This window comes from Pogoniulus pusillus, chromosome 26, assembly GCF_015220805.1.
Source record: "Pogoniulus pusillus isolate bPogPus1 chromosome 26, bPogPus1.pri, whole genome shotgun sequence".
NCBI classification, from domain to species: Eukaryota; Metazoa; Chordata; class Aves; order Piciformes; family Lybiidae; genus Pogoniulus; species Pogoniulus pusillus.
The window spans coordinates 6,911,293-6,931,183 of NC_087289.1; the positions used below are offsets into that span (position 1 = coordinate 6,911,293).

The 19,891-nt window shown below is 38.6% G+C and overlaps 1 protein-coding gene across 1 annotated transcript in view; it reads left to right on the top strand.

The window, feature by feature from the left end:
- MCCC1 (methylcrotonyl-CoA carboxylase subunit 1) overlaps nt 1-18,962 on the top strand; it is a 23,279-nt gene extending 4,317 nt beyond the window's left edge. Inside the window, exons 6-19 of the mRNA XM_064165483.1 lie at nt 688-835; nt 1,613-1,734; nt 2,188-2,299; nt 3,146-3,227; nt 4,001-4,128; nt 5,794-5,977; nt 6,144-6,253; nt 7,793-8,009; nt 9,060-9,146; nt 9,723-9,772; nt 11,963-12,100; nt 13,433-13,540; nt 14,530-14,601; nt 17,403-18,962. Of these exons, the coding sequence (XP_064021553.1) occupies nt 688-835; nt 1,613-1,734; nt 2,188-2,299; nt 3,146-3,227; nt 4,001-4,128; nt 5,794-5,977; nt 6,144-6,253; nt 7,793-8,009; nt 9,060-9,146; nt 9,723-9,772; nt 11,963-12,100; nt 13,433-13,540; nt 14,530-14,601; nt 17,403-17,522 (1,678 nt within the window). The 3' untranslated portion in view covers nt 17,523-18,962. The remainder of the gene's footprint in view (nt 1-687; nt 836-1,612; nt 1,735-2,187; nt 2,300-3,145; nt 3,228-4,000; nt 4,129-5,793; nt 5,978-6,143; nt 6,254-7,792; nt 8,010-9,059; nt 9,147-9,722; nt 9,773-11,962; nt 12,101-13,432; nt 13,541-14,529; nt 14,602-17,402) is intronic.
- The last annotated feature ends 929 nt before the right edge of the window (nt 18,963-19,891 follow it).

The following is a 19,891-nucleotide window of genomic DNA, read 5'->3' on the forward strand; positions in this document are numbered from 1 at the left end:
TGTTCAGGTATTAGGATTTTGGTAACTAAATACCTGACTGGTTCTCCTTTTCCAGAACTGGGACATTGCAGTGCCATATAGTTAAGAGTTCAGCAGTCAGACTGGATGTCTTGTGTATTGGTCAGACGAGCAGTAGCAACGAAGCACCAGGGCTTACTGTGGCCCATGGAAAAGGGTGTGATAAATTTTGTTCCTCACAAAGGATCTTATTCTTAGTTACTTAGATCAAAGGAATGTTTCCAGGCTATGGAAATAAGGCTGTTTCTGACACATCAACTGTGTAATATGAATTTCAGAGAATTAATCACTTCCTAATGTGAGAGTAAATTACCTCTGTAATTGAACTAGTTTTGCATGCATATTTGAAGTTATAGTTGTTATGCTCAAGTGTTTTATGTGTGCTGTGGATGCAAACTGCGTCATGAAAAAAGATTTGCCTTTGCACAACTTTAAATACTGTTTTGGCAGGATACAGTGTTGTATGTAGTTTGAAAAGGTTAGCTTTGAGATGATTAGTTACAATCCAGTTGTGTGTAACCCACTTCGAGAAGTGTTGTGCCTTTGAGGTCAGTGGAACTACTTTTCTGCGGAGAATTAACATTGGGAACTTGTACAAGTTTGGAGCTTAAAGTAAGAAAAAAAAATCATTATTATTATTATTCTAAACATAAAACTGTTCTGTCAAAGCACTTCCAAAGCTATAATGTCTGCTGCTGGCGTTCCTGTTGTTGAAGGTTATCATGGAGAAGATCAATCAGATGAGTGTCTGAAGGAACATGCCAAGAGAATAGGATATCCAGTAATGATTAAAGCTGTTCGAGGAGGTGGAGGAAAGGTAAAGGTCACTTAGTGTACAATTGTTAGGTCTCAGTATCTGTAACTGAGTATTCTAAAATCTGAAAACAAAGAAACTGGAAAACTACTTTCTGTTAAAAAATGTCAATAATGTCCATTGATAACAATATTATTAATGTCCACTTTGAAGTCTCATATCCTTTTGTTGTGCAGTCAGGCACAAGATTGGTATGAATTGGAAGACTTTTGTGTATTTGAATTTGTTTCCAGTAACTGGGATAAGCAGAAATTTGTCCAATGGATTTCTGTGGAAAAAAAAAAAAAGACTTTATTACTTTGATAGTTTCTATTTTGCTAATAGTTATAACTATTGCATAAGAAATTATTGGAAATACCATTTAAGTATTTGCTGTCTAGAGTCTTTTTAATCTGTGGTGAATTTCCAGTCTATATCTGATTTTACTCAGAAACAAATTTCTGTTAAAATGACATGACAGAGAATTCTACTTATTTCTAAATTAGCTATATTTATGGTGTAGTTAAATCAGTTTTTTTTCTACCAACCTTGGGAAATTTCTTTGTATTTAAGAAGAAAATGGAGTTTTTTAATTATCCATATCAATGGAATGGTAATATCTATTTTTTACACTTGTTATGGCACTTTCATTGGGACTTAGTAGGATTATCTTGCTGGAAGCCAGAGTTTGAGAGAAGGGAAGACTACTGCCTTTAATTCTTTTGCTGTTTGTGTGCAATAAGGATTTTTATTATGTACCATATTTTTAGACATTTAAATTATTTTTCCCGTTTATTTTAGGGCATGAGAATTGCTCACTCAGAAAAGGACTTTCTGGATCAACTAGAATCTGCTAGGAGAGAAGCAAAGAAGTCTTTCAATGATGATGCGATGTTGATTGAGAAATTTGTAGGTAATCCAAGGTGAGAAAGAAATGGGTTAATATAAACACTCTAATGTTTATTTGTGCTTATTAAACACGACTCTTCTAAGCAGCAGGATGGAAATTTGTTTTTGTATGTGTTAATGCAGTCCAAGTAGTTATTTCTTTGCCAGGGCTGCTGCCTTTTGTGAGTTGCTGAGGGAAGCCATCGTTGTCAGTTAGTAAAGAGGTATCAGCCTAGATGTCTTTGTTCTGCTATATACACAAGGTTTCACCAGGTGTTCAAAATCCCCTCTCATTTAGGAGATTCAGAAAGTGTAAACCAGTTGAAATTCTGCCTAATAGCAGCAGCCTAATTTTTAAATATTTGATGATTCTAGGCAGACACTTAAATAATAAGCCTACAGGACCATGTACATGTTCAAAGTCTAGTGGAAGTCAGATGTGGGATTGTGGCTGAAACAAACTGAAATGTGTTGAAATATTGTTACAGGCATGTTGAGGTCCAAGTATTTGGTGACCAGCATGGCAATGCAGTTTATTTGTTTGAAAGAGACTGCAGTGTGCAAAGGAGACATCAGAAGATCATTGAAGAGGCACCAGGGGTGAGCAGAAAGTTCCTAAAATACTTTTTTAATGAACTGATCTATTTTAGAAGTAATCACTAAACTCCATTGAATTTGGGTAGTGATGTATTTATAATTCTCAGTACCTATCTTAATTTTGCTGCAGAAAATGTTCTAATTGAAAAAAAGTAGTTTTGAGGTGGTGGAGTCACCGTCCCTGAAGGCGTGCAAGAAAAGACTGGATGAGGCACTAAGTGCCATGATCTAGTTCATTGGACAGGTCTGGGTGCTAGGTTGGACTGGATGAGCTTGGAGGTCTCTTCCAACCTGGTTGATTCTATGATTCAGGAAACTGATTCTCAGGGAAAAAACACGTTGACTTAGCCTGGAGAAGAGGAGGCTCAGGGCTGACCTCATTGCTGTCTACAACTACCTGAAGGGAGGTTGTAGCCAGGTGGGGGTTGGTCTCTTCTGCCAGGCAAACAGCAACAGAACAAGGGGACACAGTCTCAAGTTGTGCTGGGAGAGGTCTAGGCTGGATGTTAGGAGGAAGTTCTTGCCAGAGAGAGTGATTGGCATTGGAATGGGCTGCCCAGGGAGGTGGTGGAGTCACTGTCCCTGGATGTGTTCAAGAAAAGCCTGGATGAGGCACTTAGTGCCATGGTCTGGTTGACTGGATAGGGCTGGGTGCTAGGTTGGACTGGATGATCTTGGAGGTCTCTTCCAACCTGGTCGATTCTATTATTCTGTGATATGATTCTATGACTTCAAGTATAACCGTGATAAAGATTTCACTACTGTTGCTAAATACTGCAAAAAATGTAGAGTTTCATACCACCAAAATTCACAATAATTTACAATATTTTCTATTGTTATTGCCTACAGCCAGGAATTAATCCTGAAGTTCGAATGAGGCTGGGAGAAGCTGCTGTCAAAGCAGCTAAAGCAGTGAATTATGTGGGAGCAGGTAAGCCTGTGGAGGTAGGGCTGCTCCAGAAGTGTGGTTTTAGCTTAATGAGACTCCTTAAGTCACGAGGCAAATGACATCTGATTGTTTTTAGAGTATGACACAGATCCTTCAGGAGCTGATTTTTTTTTTTTGAGGTTTATGCAAGTAACTGCAGTTAGTTCTGATGTAATTACAAATTTAAATCAGTATACCTGGTCTGAGGTCAGAATGAATGACAGCTGCATAATGAAAAATCAGAGCAGATAATTCAGTCAACTGAATTGATAACAAGAGAGTGAACATTATGAACATTACTTAAAGTTTGAGCAGAGCAAGGGAAAAATAGGAGCTTTTTCAGTATACAAAGAGCTATACATTCAAACAGTAAAGCTTTTAAAAGGAAAACACAACTCTTTGTCTGTGAATTTCACACTATTTCCCATATGAAAAACAACCTGCTAAAATTATGTCTGACTTTATTTTCTTGCTGCTTTCTTTTAAAACATAATTGCACTCCCATGTGTATAGACAATACTTCAGGAGCTCATGCTGTAGAGGAGAATGGCTGCCCAACAGTGTAGGATATGTAACTGTGCCAGGGAACAACCTTTTTGTTTCCAGATCTCAAACCTTACCTTGCCTTTATTTTTTGGGGCTAGAATGTAATGCAAATCAGTGTATCTGATTTAGAAATAGTCGTCTTGGCTTGACATAAAGTAGTTCATTGTCCCAGGTATCCATGCTGGAAAAAAACTTGTTTTGCTGAAGTGCCCTTTTATTAAATAATTCAGGAACAGTAGAATTTATTATGGACTCCCAACATAATTTTTACTTCATGGAGATGAATACCAGACTCCAAGTAGAGCACCCAGTTACAGAGATGATCACAGGAACAGACTTGGTGGAATGGCAGCTTAGGGTAAGTGTTCATTGATTTCACTTGTGGAGTTTCTCTTGTCTGGTGGGTGGTGCTCTTTGATCGTGCCTAAGGGTGACTAGGTGGGTATTCAGATCCTCATCTCTATTCACCTAATAGAGTAGAGTTTCTTTTGCTCTGAAGAAATACTTCATATTACTGTGTTTGGTTGTGGAACAATGTGTAGATGCTCTGAATTCCAGCAAAGTCTCCATCTGGTTGTGTTGATTAAAAACCATTTTTTTAAGAAATATGTTTGGAGAAGTTACAGAGAATGTGGAAAATGGGAAGAGTAAGGGTCTGATCTTTCCCTTTCTATGCTGAAATTTTTGTATAGTTGAAAAGTACCTCTGGGCCAAAAATCATTCTTGGGTCAGGCTGTAGGAGGAAAACTCTTCAGAAAAAGAATGTCTGGTGTTATAACAAATATAGTACATTCTAAATGAATGTATAGTTGTGTGGGCTGGAAACAGGCTATTTGCTCACACACCCAGTTTGCAGAGATTACTCACACATTTGAATGATAACAGGAAGTTTTGGACCTTAGAGAACTGAAATGAAAAAACATTCTAGTTGGATAAATCTAAAAGTGTGAACAGGTTCGCTTAAATCGATAGGGTAGAGGAGTGTTTAGTGTAACCAGAAAGAAGATTGAATGGCAAATGCTGATGCAAAAAGGAGGCTTCCTGATCTGGGAATGCAAATTGAGCATGGAGTGTTGAGTTGGAGCAAGGATCAAACAGCACCAGAAGAAGGAGAAAGATACAGAGTGGAAAAGTCCAATGGTCCTGGCATGTGGCTTAAGTCAATAGATAAAAAGTGTCTGTGAGTTCTGGGAGACATTTTTGTGAAGCTGTGTGGTTCTACTCTTTCTTTGAAGGCTCATTTACATTCTTCTAGATCTAGTGGAGTCTGTAGCTTAGTGGCAGAACGCAGAGCGTGGAAAACTCCTGATACTGCAAAAGATGATCAAATGTTGCTACAAGTTTTTTAAGGGGAACTCAGATTTTCCCATGTAGATGGAAACGACTCTTCCTGGTGAAGAGCCTCCTTTGCATAACTGTTACTTTGCTCCTAAAAGCTGTGGGATTTTAGTCTCAGACTAGTGCATTGCTGGTGCTTGTTACCACTTATGTATTTGTAGTGTGATTTCCTATCAGTGATAAAACAGTGCTTCCTTCCCTATTAGAGGTTCATAAATTGTTAGAAATCTCCTGTGAGAAAGAGTCTATTAAATGTACAGGTCCCATAGTATACAGAAGAGTTAACAGCCTATGTCAGTAGTGCTGGCTGCCAGTAATCCATTTTATCATCTCCTTTTGGAGCAATTTTTCTCTAATAATATCTTGTCTTCCTTCAGTAAGTTTTAACTGAAATAATTATTTTTTGACATAACCAATAGAAAAGAGTTAGGCTGCTTCCATATTGGTTTAGCTGTGTGAAATATTAGGAGGTCTGTTTACACAGTCATAATTCAAAGTTCTTTGAATGGTCACCTCCATTAACTTCTGAATTAGCTTTCTGTGACCTATCACTTTTTCTCCTTGTGCTTTTTTTAAATGTGGTTTCTGGTTCATGTTTAGAAGGAAGATATTTAATATTTCATATGATGACACTCCACAATATTGATCTAACATTAGGAAAAAACCAACACCCTATTGCTTTCAGGTTGCAGCAGGAGAGAAGATTCCTCTAATGCAGGAAGAGATTCTGCTCCGAGGCCATGCATTTGAAGCTAGGATATATGCTGAAGACCCTAATAATAACTTTATGCCAGGAGCTGGGCCATTATTGCATTTATCCACCCCACCACCTGACACTTTCACCAGGATAGAAACTGGAGTCAGACAAGGTAAAACTGAAGGCAGTGGTGTAGTCAGAAATATTTAACATCAAAAGCTTTTCTTTGTAAGCATTTACCTCTTTGGCCTAAGAAACTTTATCTGGCAGCACTATGCATAACCAGCTTTCAAAAATATTTGGTTTAGTGTTAACAGCATATTTTTAATCTATTTTAGGTGATGAGGTTTCTGTTCATTATGATCCAATGATTGCAAAGCTTGTTGTTTGGGCTGAGGATCGTCAAGCAGCACTGAGAAAGCTGAGATACAGTTTGCATCAATACAATGTAAGTAGAAAGAACCCAGTGTGATTTAGGATCTTCAGGTAACCTTGTGAATATCTTGAGCTAACAATATATAGATCAAGAATTACAGTGATATAAAAATGATTTCAAAGGGGGAGCTGCATTGCTGCTGTCATTTCAGAGTCATCGTTTGTTTGCAGAAGCTTTATTTCTTCATGATTTGCATACTTTCTTCATTGGTGGAATGCATAGAGAGCTGTGTGAAGTGCAGTTTTACACATAAATTAAGTTTTGCAATATCTTCAGTTTAATGAATACAGCTGGGACTTGTAGAAGAGTATGGCTAAATAACATTTTCAGTTGCAGTTTGAGCTTTTTCAGACTTAAAGGAATTTGTGGATGAAATTTTGTGTCTGATTTGCTTACAGTTTCTAATTCATCAAAACAAATATTTAGACCATATACATGGTTGAGAAGTATAGAGAGGTTTTAATGCTACTGATTCTTTTTATGAACTAGTCTCTTTTTTCCTTATAAAAACTACAGGTACTGTATCTATTATCAAAACCAGGATTCAGTGAGTTTGACTTAACTGAATAACAGAATTGTATTCAGAATTAATTTACACTTTTAAATCAATAACATAAACCTCACTGTGGTACTGTTGTTTAGCTGAAATGAAGATTATTGTAAGTGAAAGAGATAAAAGAATTCCCTTTGGTTTTATCAGAATTTTCTTAACAGTCTTTTAGTAAATGTTGACAGCACAATGTACTTCCCAATTTCACTTAATACTCTTAAAAGAATTGTTTCTGTTTTAGAATCCTTGGATCAGTCAGGGTTGGAAGGGACCACAAGGATCATCTAGTTCCAACCCCCCTGCTATGGGCAGGGACACCCTACCCTAGATCAGGCTGGCCAAAGCCTCATCCAGTCTGGCCTTAAACATCTCCAGGGATGGGGCCTCAACCACCTCCCTGGGCAACCCATTCCAGGCTCTCACCACTCTCATGCTGAACAACTTCCTCTTCACGTCCAGTCTGAATCTACCTATCTCCAGCTTCGCTCCATTCCCCCTAGTCCTGTCACTACCATTTTCATGTTTGCTTAGGTGTTTTATAGTAAAGGAATGGGTAGTCTCTGGTAAATGTGTAAAAGTCAGTGTTCCCATTGGCTACAATTTAAAGATATGTAATATCCAAACTCTTCTAACTAGTTTTTAATGAAGCATTTCTCATATTAGAAATGTTCTTTTAAGCACTCAGAGCATGGAGTGTTTTTTTTTGAAACAGTAGTGTTTTTCCTGAGTTACCTCCCATTACTATTTCTGGGAAACTTTCTTTGACTTCACAGTGGGCAAAGGTAGCTTTTGGAAACCAGATTGCTTCTGAGAAAGATACTCTTGTCTTGATTTTGTTTTTAAGGTTGTAAGACAGATCAGCTGAGTTAATGACATACTGTTGATAAACTTTGTTTTGGTGGTGCTGAGGAAAGATCTGTCTGTGTACAAGTTGAACACAAAGCTGTACATCCATTCATAACTTCGTTTCAATCTGTCAATTGGCTTCTTTTTCTTTATAGATTGTAGGACTAAGTACTAATATTGATTTCTTACTGAGCCTGTCGGGACACCCAGAGTTTCAGGCTGGAAATGTGCACACTGATTTCATTCCTCAACACCACGATGACCTATTTCCAAGCAAAAAAGCAACCCCACATGAAGTTATGTGTCAGGCAGCTCTAGGACTCATACTGAAAGAGAAAATGCTAACAGATGCTATTAGAGATCAGTCAGATGGTAAGGATCATTCTTCTTTTGTTTCATTTTACTTGTGACTAGATGAGACAGTGCTGTGACCTCATGTACAATTATTTAATTTGCATGCTTTTTGCCTTACTTTGTGCCTGCTCAGGGTTCTGCTTTCTGGCATCTCTCAGACGCCAGACTATGACTTTTGTTAAGGGACAGATAATGAATAGATCACCACTGTAATGTACAGACAGATAGGCACTGTCTGAAGGACCTTGGGATTCGTGATCTGTGTCACTGTGTACTCTGTTCTGTAGAAACATACAGTGAATATCTGTCACATATATTCCTACACTTGTCCCAAGGTCTTCAGAGATAAAATTGGCTCTGCTGGGACTGGGAGAGGCAGTAGAGTTTAATGGAATGAACATGACTCCAAGAGCTGAAGTCTTCAGTTCTTACATTGTTAACAGTAATCACTATCTCAGAGCTGTTTACTGTAACTTCATATGAATCTAATGAGCTGCCAACAATCTTGTTAATTTGCTTTCCTTCTCCACTTTCACTATCCTGGAAACGTGGAAAAGATTTCATTCACTATTCCCTTTCCTCAAGAGATGAACTAATGGGGCAATATCTGATACCTGTATAGCTGATCTATTCTTAAACCCACCAAATAATAGAAAAGCCCTCAGTCTTCTCAGGCAATTCACTGCCATGGTTGACTGCTCTAGTTGGAACCTCTACCTAAAGGCTAATCTGAATGTGCTATGTTGCAATCAAATTCCGATGCTTTCTTGTTCTGTTCAAGGATGTGTTCATGGAGAACAGTCAATATTCTTCTTAGTAAGTGCTGGTTTTAGTGTTGTCTTTTCTCTAGGCTATATAGCATCAGTTGAAGCTTGAGTGAGGGGTCATTCTTGTCTATTACAGTAGTTCTCCAACCTTTTATGTGTAGTGTAAATACATGATAGTAGTAACGGTAGAACATATATGATAGTAGTAACAGTAGGACAATGATTTTGTGGTGTGAGTTCTAAGTGTGGTGTTTTGCCAAAGCAAAGTTAAAGTAACCTTCCTGTGTATTTTGTGTTTTAGATAAATTCTCACCATTTGCATCCAGCACTGGTAGAAGAATAAATATATCTTACATTAGAAAGTTATCTCTGCTGGATGGGGAGAACAGTAAGTTAATAAATTGTGTGTGTGTGAGCAGAGAGGAAGTACTTGATGAATAAAATTATTTCAACTGATTCTTGACTATTTTAGGTTAAGAAACAGCAAATAGAAGCAGTATGAGTTTTAATGCAGTTTAAGAAGAGAATTCATGTGATTAATGCACACTGATTAACTTTGAGCAGATAGAACCCAAATTCAAGTGACACTAGTGATGTTCATAAATTAAAATTAACAAGGCTGAGATTTTTAGCACATCTGAGTGCAATTGGCTGTTGTTTTACATTTCCCTTTGGTGTGAAAGTGTTCATCACTTCTTCCCATCAAAAGTCTCCATCCAGGTAGCTTAGTAGGGATTTCAGAGCCTAACTTCAGATATTCATCTCTAAAAAAAGAAAACCTGTCTAGAATTCAGTATGAAGTCTTCAGTATGCACCAAGATGATCTGAAAATACTTGTCCTTTTCTTAGTGTTGGTGGGTTTCTTTTTTTAATCAAAAAAGATAAGACTATATATTGCTTATATGTCATTTGTCTCTAGAGCCTATAATTTACTGACATATACATCTTATGTTTTGTTGAACAGTTGTGGATGTGTCTGTAAGGTACAATCAAGAAGGCTCCTACAGCATGCAGGTATGAGTCCATATTTTTTCATATATTTAATAAAAGAAGAATCAGTTTTCTGGAAACTTCTCTTGCTGTTAACTGTTGTTAAAGTTGCTTGGTAATTACCAAGCAGGATTCCATTTTTCGTTTGCTTGCAGCAATTGCTGCAGACTGTTACTTTGGCCTGAAATTATCTTTGCTGGAGGCTGGACTGGTGTAAAGGACCTGCTAAAATGTCTCAAAAAATAAAGCTAAGAATAGCATTTGGGGATTTTCAGTATTTGAAGATCTTAGTCTTTATATTTCCCTCCCTTAAATTTGTCTTTCTAAAACATTGGGACTTATATTTAAATTGGTTTTTAAAAAGACATTTCTTTCCTGGGACCCCTGCTTTATTCAGTGCATGAGTTGGATCTCCTGTGGGATAAAGAAGCCTTCTAGATCATTATCTGTAATATGATACTTGTGGGTTTTTTTAAGATGGAAATTGGGAAGTTATTGCCAAATGAGTTGGAGGATGATTAGAGTAGTAAATCATCTGGTTAAATAACTGAATGATGATAGAATTTAATTCCTTCTCTGCTTGTTCTATAGAGATCCTACAGGATGCAACTCAAGATGCTTTAAAGCTAGCTTTTTGTGTATGTATGTGTGGATAGTCTGTTAATTGTGTGTTTTATGGGGGCTGTGTTTTCCTAGGCGTTGAATATTCTTGTATCACCTGCAGTTGAATGGGTTTAATCTCAAGTTTGGCACCCAAAATGATTGCATGCTCAGGAATGCAGTCTCTCTCTGTACTCCAGCTTCTTATTCCAAATATTCAGAATAGGAGAGTTACAAGACTAAGTCAGTATTTGTGAACAGTGTAGTCTGTATAGACATGACTGTAGCAGAAAAATGGTGAGAAAATGATTGTGCTTTCATGTGTATAACCATGTCTCAGACTCATAAACCCTTATTTCTACTGATAGCATTGAGATTGAGGTAACCTACATTTCTCAATAATAGCCAGTTACTTGGAGTGCATTGTGATGCAGGACAGCTTTTATGCTTCAGGCTTACATAAGTAAGCAAAAAATAGTCTGGAAGCAATGTAGAGTGGGGTCTTTTGGGGAGGGGAAGTGCAACTGGGGAGAATGTAGACTACTAAGGAAGAAGGGATAATGGAAGCTGAGACGGAAATGGACAGAAGCTGGAGATAAATGATGGAGAAGCAGAATGGGGAGCTAATCATAGGGAGGACAGTGGTGCTGGAGTGCTACAAAACCTGTCTAGAGGCTTAGACAGCTAGAGCAGGTTGCTGGGCCATGGAAATGGTAAGCTCTCACAGTGCTGCCCAAAGCGTTCCCCTAATTTACTCCCCTGCTCAGGATACTGATCAAGCAAAGGATCAATATCAGATCAGTATCCCTTCAATGCATGGTAGAAGGTCTTGATTTGGTGGAAAAATAGTATACAACTGTATAAGTGAAGGCTGAATTTTATCTCTACTCACAACATCCTGAAGAATGAGCAAGTCTCTCATTCTTTGCTCACTGCTGTTAGACTTCCAACTAAGAGATAGCAAAATGTAACATGCTTTTGTTTATATCCTTTTGCTGTCTTTATATGCTGAAGTTATGGCAGAGGTGCAGTTTCCAAAGATAACAGGTTCACCTACAAATAAATGACCTTTCTTTTGCAGTTTTGGTGTCTCATTGACTTGCTTACTGCTCTGTTCTGCTCCTTGTAGGTTTAATCAAATATATTGTAGCTTTTGTATTACAAGCTTCTGAGAGTGAAGTAGTTACTTGTCTTTTGGAAAGCAGTGTGGAAATTTGTGATGTCAGGTGAACAGCGTGGATTTTTCAGTTTGAGGAAAGTCAAAATGCTAGGGCAAATTAAAAGTGTTTGTGCCACTGAACAGAATATTCTGGGTTTGTTTTTCCTGAGAAATGGTATAGCTTTGTATTTTGCTGAATGCTGTTGCATAGGTTGTGATAAAAACCGTCCTTGGACGTGATAGCAGCTAATCTTCTGAGGTCATTGCACTAGGTACAAAATACAATGGAGAAATAAGGGATACATACCATTATATGTATATATATATATATATATTATTGCTAGAATTATCTATGAAGAATCACAGATTCTGAGCGTTTTAGCCAAAGAGTGACTTTTGCCTTGTCCTGTCAGAATTCAGGCGGGGTTAGGCTTACAACAGCATTTAACTTTCAGATTCGAGATAAGACGTTCCTGGTTTCTGGAGAGATCATCAAGGAGGGCGATTCATTTTACTTGAAGTCTTCAGTGAATGGAGCAGTGTGCAAGTCCAAATTGGTCATTTTGAACAACACCATTTATCTCTTCTTCCCGGTAAAGTTCCTTTCTTTATTAGCAAAAGTGTAACATTTCAGAGTTTTATCCCTGTCAATGAACAATAGAAATTGCAAGAGAATGGGATAAAGAATGACAAATTCAAGTTCTTACCTTGGCCCACAATGTTTTGACACCTGTTGGATGTATAGGTGTAATCAGAAGTTAGTTGCTTATGGTGAGTGAGCAAATGAATTGCTTTTGGATAGATAAAATACAGTTAGGTGAATCAGAGTTGAAAGTGATGGTTTGGGAGGGGGAACGCAGAATACTAAAATGGTCAAGCATCTAAGTTTGTCTTGGAACAGTAACCATTACTTCAAGCTCATAATTATTTGAAAGGGCTTGTGACTGATATTTCTATTTCAGTGTATTTAAATAGTAAATGGTAAGAAAGAAACTGATATTGGTCTGAGGAAGGGTAACTTCAGGTAATACTAAAAAAACGAAGTTATGTGTTACCATGGCATTGTCTGCAGTGCATGAATAATGGCATTTGAAAGAGGAGGTACCCTAATTTGCATGATTAAGCTGGTAATTTTTTTACTTGCAGTTACAAAGATAAAGGGCCTTAAAATAACTCAAAATGTAATCTAAATATGTAAATTATCATGTGTTAGTTTCAATAATTAACCTCTAGCTCTGAGTCCCTTAAGACTTTCAGCAGGTTGCAGTGAAAACTTTGCTGCGTCAGTGATGAGGACAAAATAATTTATGCTGGAATGGCAAAGCTTAGTTTTCCTGTGGTGTCAGAGTGGAGTCTGAGGTGGGGGAGCTAGAAGAAATGACAGGAGTTCAGGATGTGAGGGAAAATGGGGCTTTGGGAAACTGTAGGTAGCAGGTGGGAATTGGAGTTTTATATAATGGTGAGAATTTTTTGCTAAGCTAAACACTGAATCCTTTTTATTGAGAATTGTGATAGGCTTATAGTGATGATGCTTGGCAATGACAGTGTCAATGTCTGCCTTACTTGTTGCAGCAACCTGCCCACCCCTTGTGCAAACAGCCTTTGCTCCTTTGCCAAAACCTTCTGTGCTGGTGCTGCATGAATAGGGAAGGTGTGGGTTTGGGACAATGATCTGTGTGGAGCCTCTTTTGCACAGGGGTAGCTCCTTCCTTGCTGATCCTTGGCAGCAGCCAGCAGGTGTGGCCTTTAAGGACTCAGACACTGGCAAAGTAGTCAAGTCCCTTTGCTGCCCTGAGGCCAGCAGTTTGCCACCCTAACCAGCTGACCGATGTGGAGCTGTGTCTGTTCTTTCACTGTACATCAGCATGCCTACTGGCAGTCTCATTTGATGCTGTTAACTCATGTCATTGGTTTTATTTCTGTAGGAAGGTAGTGCTCAGATTGGCCTTCCTGTACCCAAGTACTTGTCTGCAGCAAGTTCAGTGGGAACGCAAAGCGGTGCTGTAGCACCCATGACAGGCACGATTGAAAAGGTAACTGGGGTGGGAAATGAGCTCTCCAGCATACAGCTAAGTTCACTCTTCCAGAAATGGTGCTTGCTTTTGTACTGTCAAGAAGGAATCTGGGCTAGAAATGTCAGTGATGTGTGACTTCTCTCAAGATGGGATTGCTCTGAGTTCAGCAGCCACCCAAGAGTTTTTCAGCCTCATGACCTTTTTTTTTCTGTTTTAGAGCTCTGAAAGTTCTGAATATTTAACTTATCCAACGGATGAAATAACTTTTTCTTCACTAATTTCTGAGTCAAAGATCTCTGAAATATTACAGACTGATCCATTCCATCTAACCAAAAGAAAAATGCTATATGCACTTGGCAAAAAAGAAGTCTTTAGAAATGGCTTTTTTTTTTCTTAAGCTGTATGTTTTGCTGTTTCTGGTTTTGTTTCTTTAGCTCAGCAACTGTTGTGTATTTCTCTGTACAGTAACAAAGCTTCAACAGAAAAGAGATTTCTTGGAGAGTTTAGTAGTTAAAGGATTCTGCTATTAACAAAAAGTCATGAACCCTTTCAGAGGGTGAAATACTTTGAACATGAATCTCTTACATACTGTGTGAACAATCTAAATCAGTTATTGTAGAAAAAACAGGTGGTTCCTGCAAGCTTCTCCCTGGATTTTGTTTCAAACACTACTTAGAGACTGTATCCAGGAGGAGGTTCTCCACTTTCTCTTTCAAAACAGAAGTTTCTAAGCCCAGAAACTGTAGAATATATATTATCTCTTCTAGCAGTTCTTCTCTGATACCTAAATGGCTTCCTGGTCATCCCCTTAACTGTTACTGAACTTCTTTCTATAACCTCAGATTTCCTAGACAACTTGGATACCAAATTCAACAGTAATAGAGATATTATGAGGCTGGTTTGCAAAATCACAATCACTTAGTGGATTGTGCTACTCAAGGCCTAGTTGATGATTTTTACTGGTAGAGACATGCATGACTCTTTTCCAATTGTCTCTTGAATTGTAGGTGTTGGTGAAAGCAGGGGATAAGGTTCAGGCTGGAGACCCTTTAATGGTTATGATAGCAATGAAAATGGAGGTAAGTGACAAATAGAAGGTTTTAATTACTGAGAAAACACAAATCTGCTCAGAATTTAATAACTGTGTTCACATTATTGAAGCGTAGTGCAGAGTACAGCTTGCAGATGCTGTAAAACAAGTGTCTGACTAGATTTTAGAGGATTATGTTTGCTGTTATTAACAAATTATGGTTACATAATCCGTGGTGTTCTGCAGATGTTTGAACATTCATTTGGGTCGCTTTGTCAGTCCTTCTCTCTCCCTTGCCCTTCCTTTCACTTGCCTAGCAGAAAACTAGTTAAATCTCTTGCCCACTGTGACATCAGCATGTGCAATACCTGCAGTTACTTCATGTAGAAATGTACCTAGTGGTAATCTTGTAAACAGACCCAGGTTTATTACCTTTGGATATAATCTTTTTATTTTGACTTAAACACTTGCCAGACTTACACTACATATTTTTTCTACAACTGTCCATGTGGCATTCACTCCTCCAGCATTTTGGCCATTATGTCTTGTCACATTATGGCTCTGACTGTTTGAACTATACTTCTGGTAACCTGAAGTGGTTTGGTTTGGCTTTTAGTTTATTTTAAACTTAAGTTTGTGCTAGCAGAATTAGCATTGTTGAGCAAATTTGCCTTTCCTTTATTTTACCCTTTTATAAATGTCACTAAAACTACGTTAAATAAAACTGCACTAAAAAATTGAACCCAAACTTCTTTGCAGTTGGATACTAGGTCTTTTTGCTTCCCCAGCACATACCTCACTTACTTTATCAGACTTGTTTTCTTTAGTTTGCAATGCTATTGAAATATAAAATGTAACATTTAAAAAGCAAATTATTATTTAAGTGAATCCTTGCTGAGATGTGAGCATTTAATATGTGATACGAGGGAGGTTATTCTTCCCCTGTGCTCAGCACTGCTCAGGCCACACCTTGAGTGCTGTGTCCAGTTCTGGGCTCCTCAATTCAAGAGAGATGTCGAGGTGCTGGAAGGTGTCCAGAGAGGGGCAACGAAGCTGGTGAGAGGCCTGGAACACAAACCCTATGAGGAGAGGCTGAGGGAGCTGGGGTTGTTTAGCCTGGAGAAGAGGAGGCTCAGGGGGGACCTCATTGCTGTCTACAACTAACTGAAGGGAAGTTGTAGCCAGGTGGGGTTGGTCTCTTCTGCCATGCAACCAGCAACAGAACAAGGGGACACAGTCTCAAGTTGTGCCGGGAGAGGTCTAGGCTGGATGTTAGGAGGAAGTTGTTGGCAGAGAGAGTGATTGGCATTGGAATGGGCTGCCCAGGGAGGTGGTGGAGTCACCATCCCTGGAGGTGTTCAAGAAAAGCCTGGATGAGACACTTAGTGCCATGGTCTAGTTGACTGGATAGGGCTGGGGGTAGGTTGGACTGGATGATCTTGTAGGTCTCTTCCAACCTGGTTGTTTCTATGATATTAAAAGGTTTGATATTAGAGTAACTTTATGTAGACAATTACTGAGAAACAAAAATTTGATGGAAAACTAACCTGATAAAATAACAGGTAGACTAGTTTGGGGATCAGTATGTAACCATGCTGTTCCTTTACTGCCAGTAGTAGCTGTGCTTGGATTTCATCTGGATTTTTATAGAATTGCTGAATGGTTTGGGTTGGAAGGGATCTTAAAGATCATCTAGTTCCATCCCCCCTGCCATGGCCAGAGACACCTTCCATTAGATCAGGTTGCTCAAAGCCCCATCTGACCTGTTCTTGAACACCTTCAGGGAGGGTACGTTACAATGTCTCTGAGCAATCCGTTCTGGAGTCTCACCAGCCTCATACTAACAAATTTCTTCCTTAAATCTAATGTAAATCTCCCCTCTCTGTTTGAACCCCTTGTCCTGTCATCCTCCTTTATTAGCCTTTGTTGTATCAGTACATTCCCTGATAAAGTGTCACTCTTCAGCTTTCCTGTGGATCCCACTGTAAGTACTGGAAAGCCTCTGTGAAGTCTCCTTGAAGCTTTCTCTTCTCCACGCTGAATACCCCCAACTCTGTCAGCCTGTTTTCACAGGGGAGGTGCTCCCAGTCTCCTGGCTGTCCTCATGGCCCTCCTTTAGACCCCTTCAAGCAAATTCATGTCCTTCTTACACTGGGGGCCCCAGAGCTGAATACAGTAATTCCAGTGGGGTCTCAGGAGAGTGTAACAGGGACAGAACCACCTCCCTCAACCTTCTGACCACACTTCTTTTGCAATAGCCCAGGATGTGATTGGCTTTTTGGGCTGTGAGTGCACTTTGCTGGCTCATATTCAGTTTTCCATCCACTAATACCCCCAAGTCCTTTTCCACAGGACTGCTCTCAATCCACTCATTTGCCCAGCCAGTATTTGTGCCAGGAATATTTTGCCAAATATCTGTTCAATAAAGACCCCTCCTGGATAGCAAACAGAAATCTCTTTAGTAAATCTGCAGATTCCTCTTAAGGACACAGATCTGCCATACAATTAACATTTTGGACTACAACTGCATTATTCCTGCCTAGCATTTTTTTATGATAACAAAAATATTAGTGAAGTAATATAACATTCAGCTGTTTGTGCTTCAAAACAGAACATCACACAGCATTTTCGTCCCCAGTATACCTATCTAAATATTGATGAGAAGATAAAACTTGGGCTAGGGTATCATTTTTAAAAGTAGGTTTAAAATAAATTCATGTGTTAGAGGAAGTGTCTTCTGTTCTGACTGCACCCAAGAGTAATGCTAGCATTTGCTGGAGAGAGAGAGAGGGAGGGAAGGACAATAAAAGAAGTACTCTGCTGGTTCACTATTGATCTGTTTCTGTGCAGCATACCATAAGGGCTCCAAAGGCAGGAGTGATAAAGAAGGTCAATTTCCAAGAAGGTGCCCAGGCCAATAGACATGCTCCACTAGTTGAATTTGTGGATGAAGAGGCTGAGTCAAAATAAAATTCATGGAAGATGCATTTTATGGTTTTCTACTTTTCCGATGTTTCTCTCAGGAGAAGATTTCTTCATCTTTTCAGCAAACTGTTTTGTATAATAGATTGGGGAATTGGTTTCCTCTGCACTTCTTGGGTAGTTTGACTGTAAATTATGCTGACTTTACTGCAATGTGGTTATCACTACACTGTAATCGTATATGTAGCTTGTGGACCTTCGTGATTGTTGTTCAGTGCCTATGTTTGCCTGTGAAAAGGCATCAGACTGGATGGGAGAAGTTCAGAAGGACTGTAAGTTAGCCACAGCTGGGATTCTCCTGCCTACTTTTGCATTCACAGCTGCCTTTTTTCCACCCTGAGATGTGAAAGCATTCATATGAAGGAAGTCTTGAGAGGTGCCAATGTTTTCCTGAATTAATTTCTCCAGCAAAATTCTTATCTATGGCTTATTTTCTTTTGCCTGAGTGAGGAGTTTAGTGTTGCTCCTTAGCCCAGGATCCCTCTCTGTCATTTTTGGTGCCTCTTTTTTCCCCATTTACCTCATTGAGTGGTGAAAATTTGCATTTCAAAAATGTATTTTAATATACCTTGAAATATTGGATACAAAGCATTTTTCAGATGCATATTAGCATTTGCTACACTAATCAAAGTTGGAGCAGCAGTGCTTTCCAAAAATATCATTTGATCTTTAAACATGAAGTAGTAGCACAGAATGATGATAAGCTTATTTAATACTTCAGGAGTGTGCCAAAATGAAATATTAACTTCAAAGTCCTCGTTACTTTTTCCCCACGTTGTTCTTGTTCTGGTATGTTACTGGCTGCAGTGGGGTATACCAAAATCTTTATAACAACAATTTGGGTTTGTATCTGTGGTGTGGTAGAGGGAGAAAACTGATAAATTTTTGTTTGATATGCAAAGAAAATGTTTATCAGATGCAGCATAGTCATCTTTTGCCAGAAATGTATTTTAATTTGTCTCAGAGACAAATCTCAGAGAAACAGGAAAAGAAAAACCCAAACAACATTTGAATTGTTGCAAACTTGCAAATTCTTTTCACATTTTGGTGAAGTTCTGCTTGTGATAGGAACTTAAGACAAAAGCATGGTTTATAATACAGAAAGGAGCAAACAGAGATGCTACAGTGGTCCCAAACTTGTAGTTGTTGCATCTGTGTAAATGGATTCTTAGCCAAAATCATGTGCAATGTGACAGAGAATTCTCTGATCTGATTTTATAACTCTGCAGTCTTGCCTGCAATGCAAACAAAAACTGTAGAAGGAGGAATGGCTCTAGAAGGTCTATATATTAAAAGCACAGAGTTTTCAGGTTGCCTTGTAATCCAATGGCCACCTAACAAAAAATTCCACTCCAATGATCACCTTGTAGAATGTTGCCAGAGTGATTTTTATTTACGGCCAAATAAAAACTACACCTGGGTTTGGAATGTTTGCTTTCATTTTTTCTCCATTTCATTCCTTCCTTGGTTGCTTATGTTTATGCATTAGAGACTTTTAAGCAGCTGTTCCTGTATCATCATCTGATATCTGACAGAGCACAATCTGCAGATGACATTTAGGAGGCAGTAATCCAGACAGCCATAATGGATTTCACTGCAGGTAAGTTCAGTGACTTGTTTTAGCTAAAAATGGATTCTACACAGAGGAACATGAACTCAGGCCTGAAGAGACACACTGCAGCTTGGCATTTCTTTTTTTTTTTCCTTCCTGATATTGCTGTGTTTCTAGACCTATTTTGCTGCACTGAATCTGCAGGAAAACATTAAAACTCACAGCATGAGGTTCTCTGGCCACTCAGTCTGCACTGCTTGCTTCAGCCAGCCAGCAAAACAAGAACATGCTCCTTGGAAGCTGACAAAATGTCTTCCTCCCTCAGGAATGAAGTGAGACAATAAAAATTACCAGCTTCAATTTTCCCTCACTTCTGAAAATTAGCTGTTAGGTCTTTTCTCTGTAGGTTTCCACTGAGATTGATTTTTTTTTTCCAGATAGCCATGGTGTTATTTATTTCAGAATAAAATCTCTTGTAGAAGTCACTGAGAATTTGCACCCTTGAAATGCTTTGCTGCAATGTGATTTAATTGAAATTAGAGATGCACAAAGAATTATTAAAGGTAGGTTGTTCCTGTAACCCAGCATTTTAATTTACAAAATATTCAGGAATGTTCTGTTTGTTACAATTGCTTTTATTATAAATGGGACTTGATAAGACCCCTATGGTAGCAACATAGCTGTAATTAAACTGGTGGTAGAAGAATTAGTGGCAGTGGTAGGAAAAGGAAAAAAAATATATAATTGTTTAAAATGCAGTATTTTACTAGCTAAAAGGATAATCTTTGCCAACTACTGATTAACA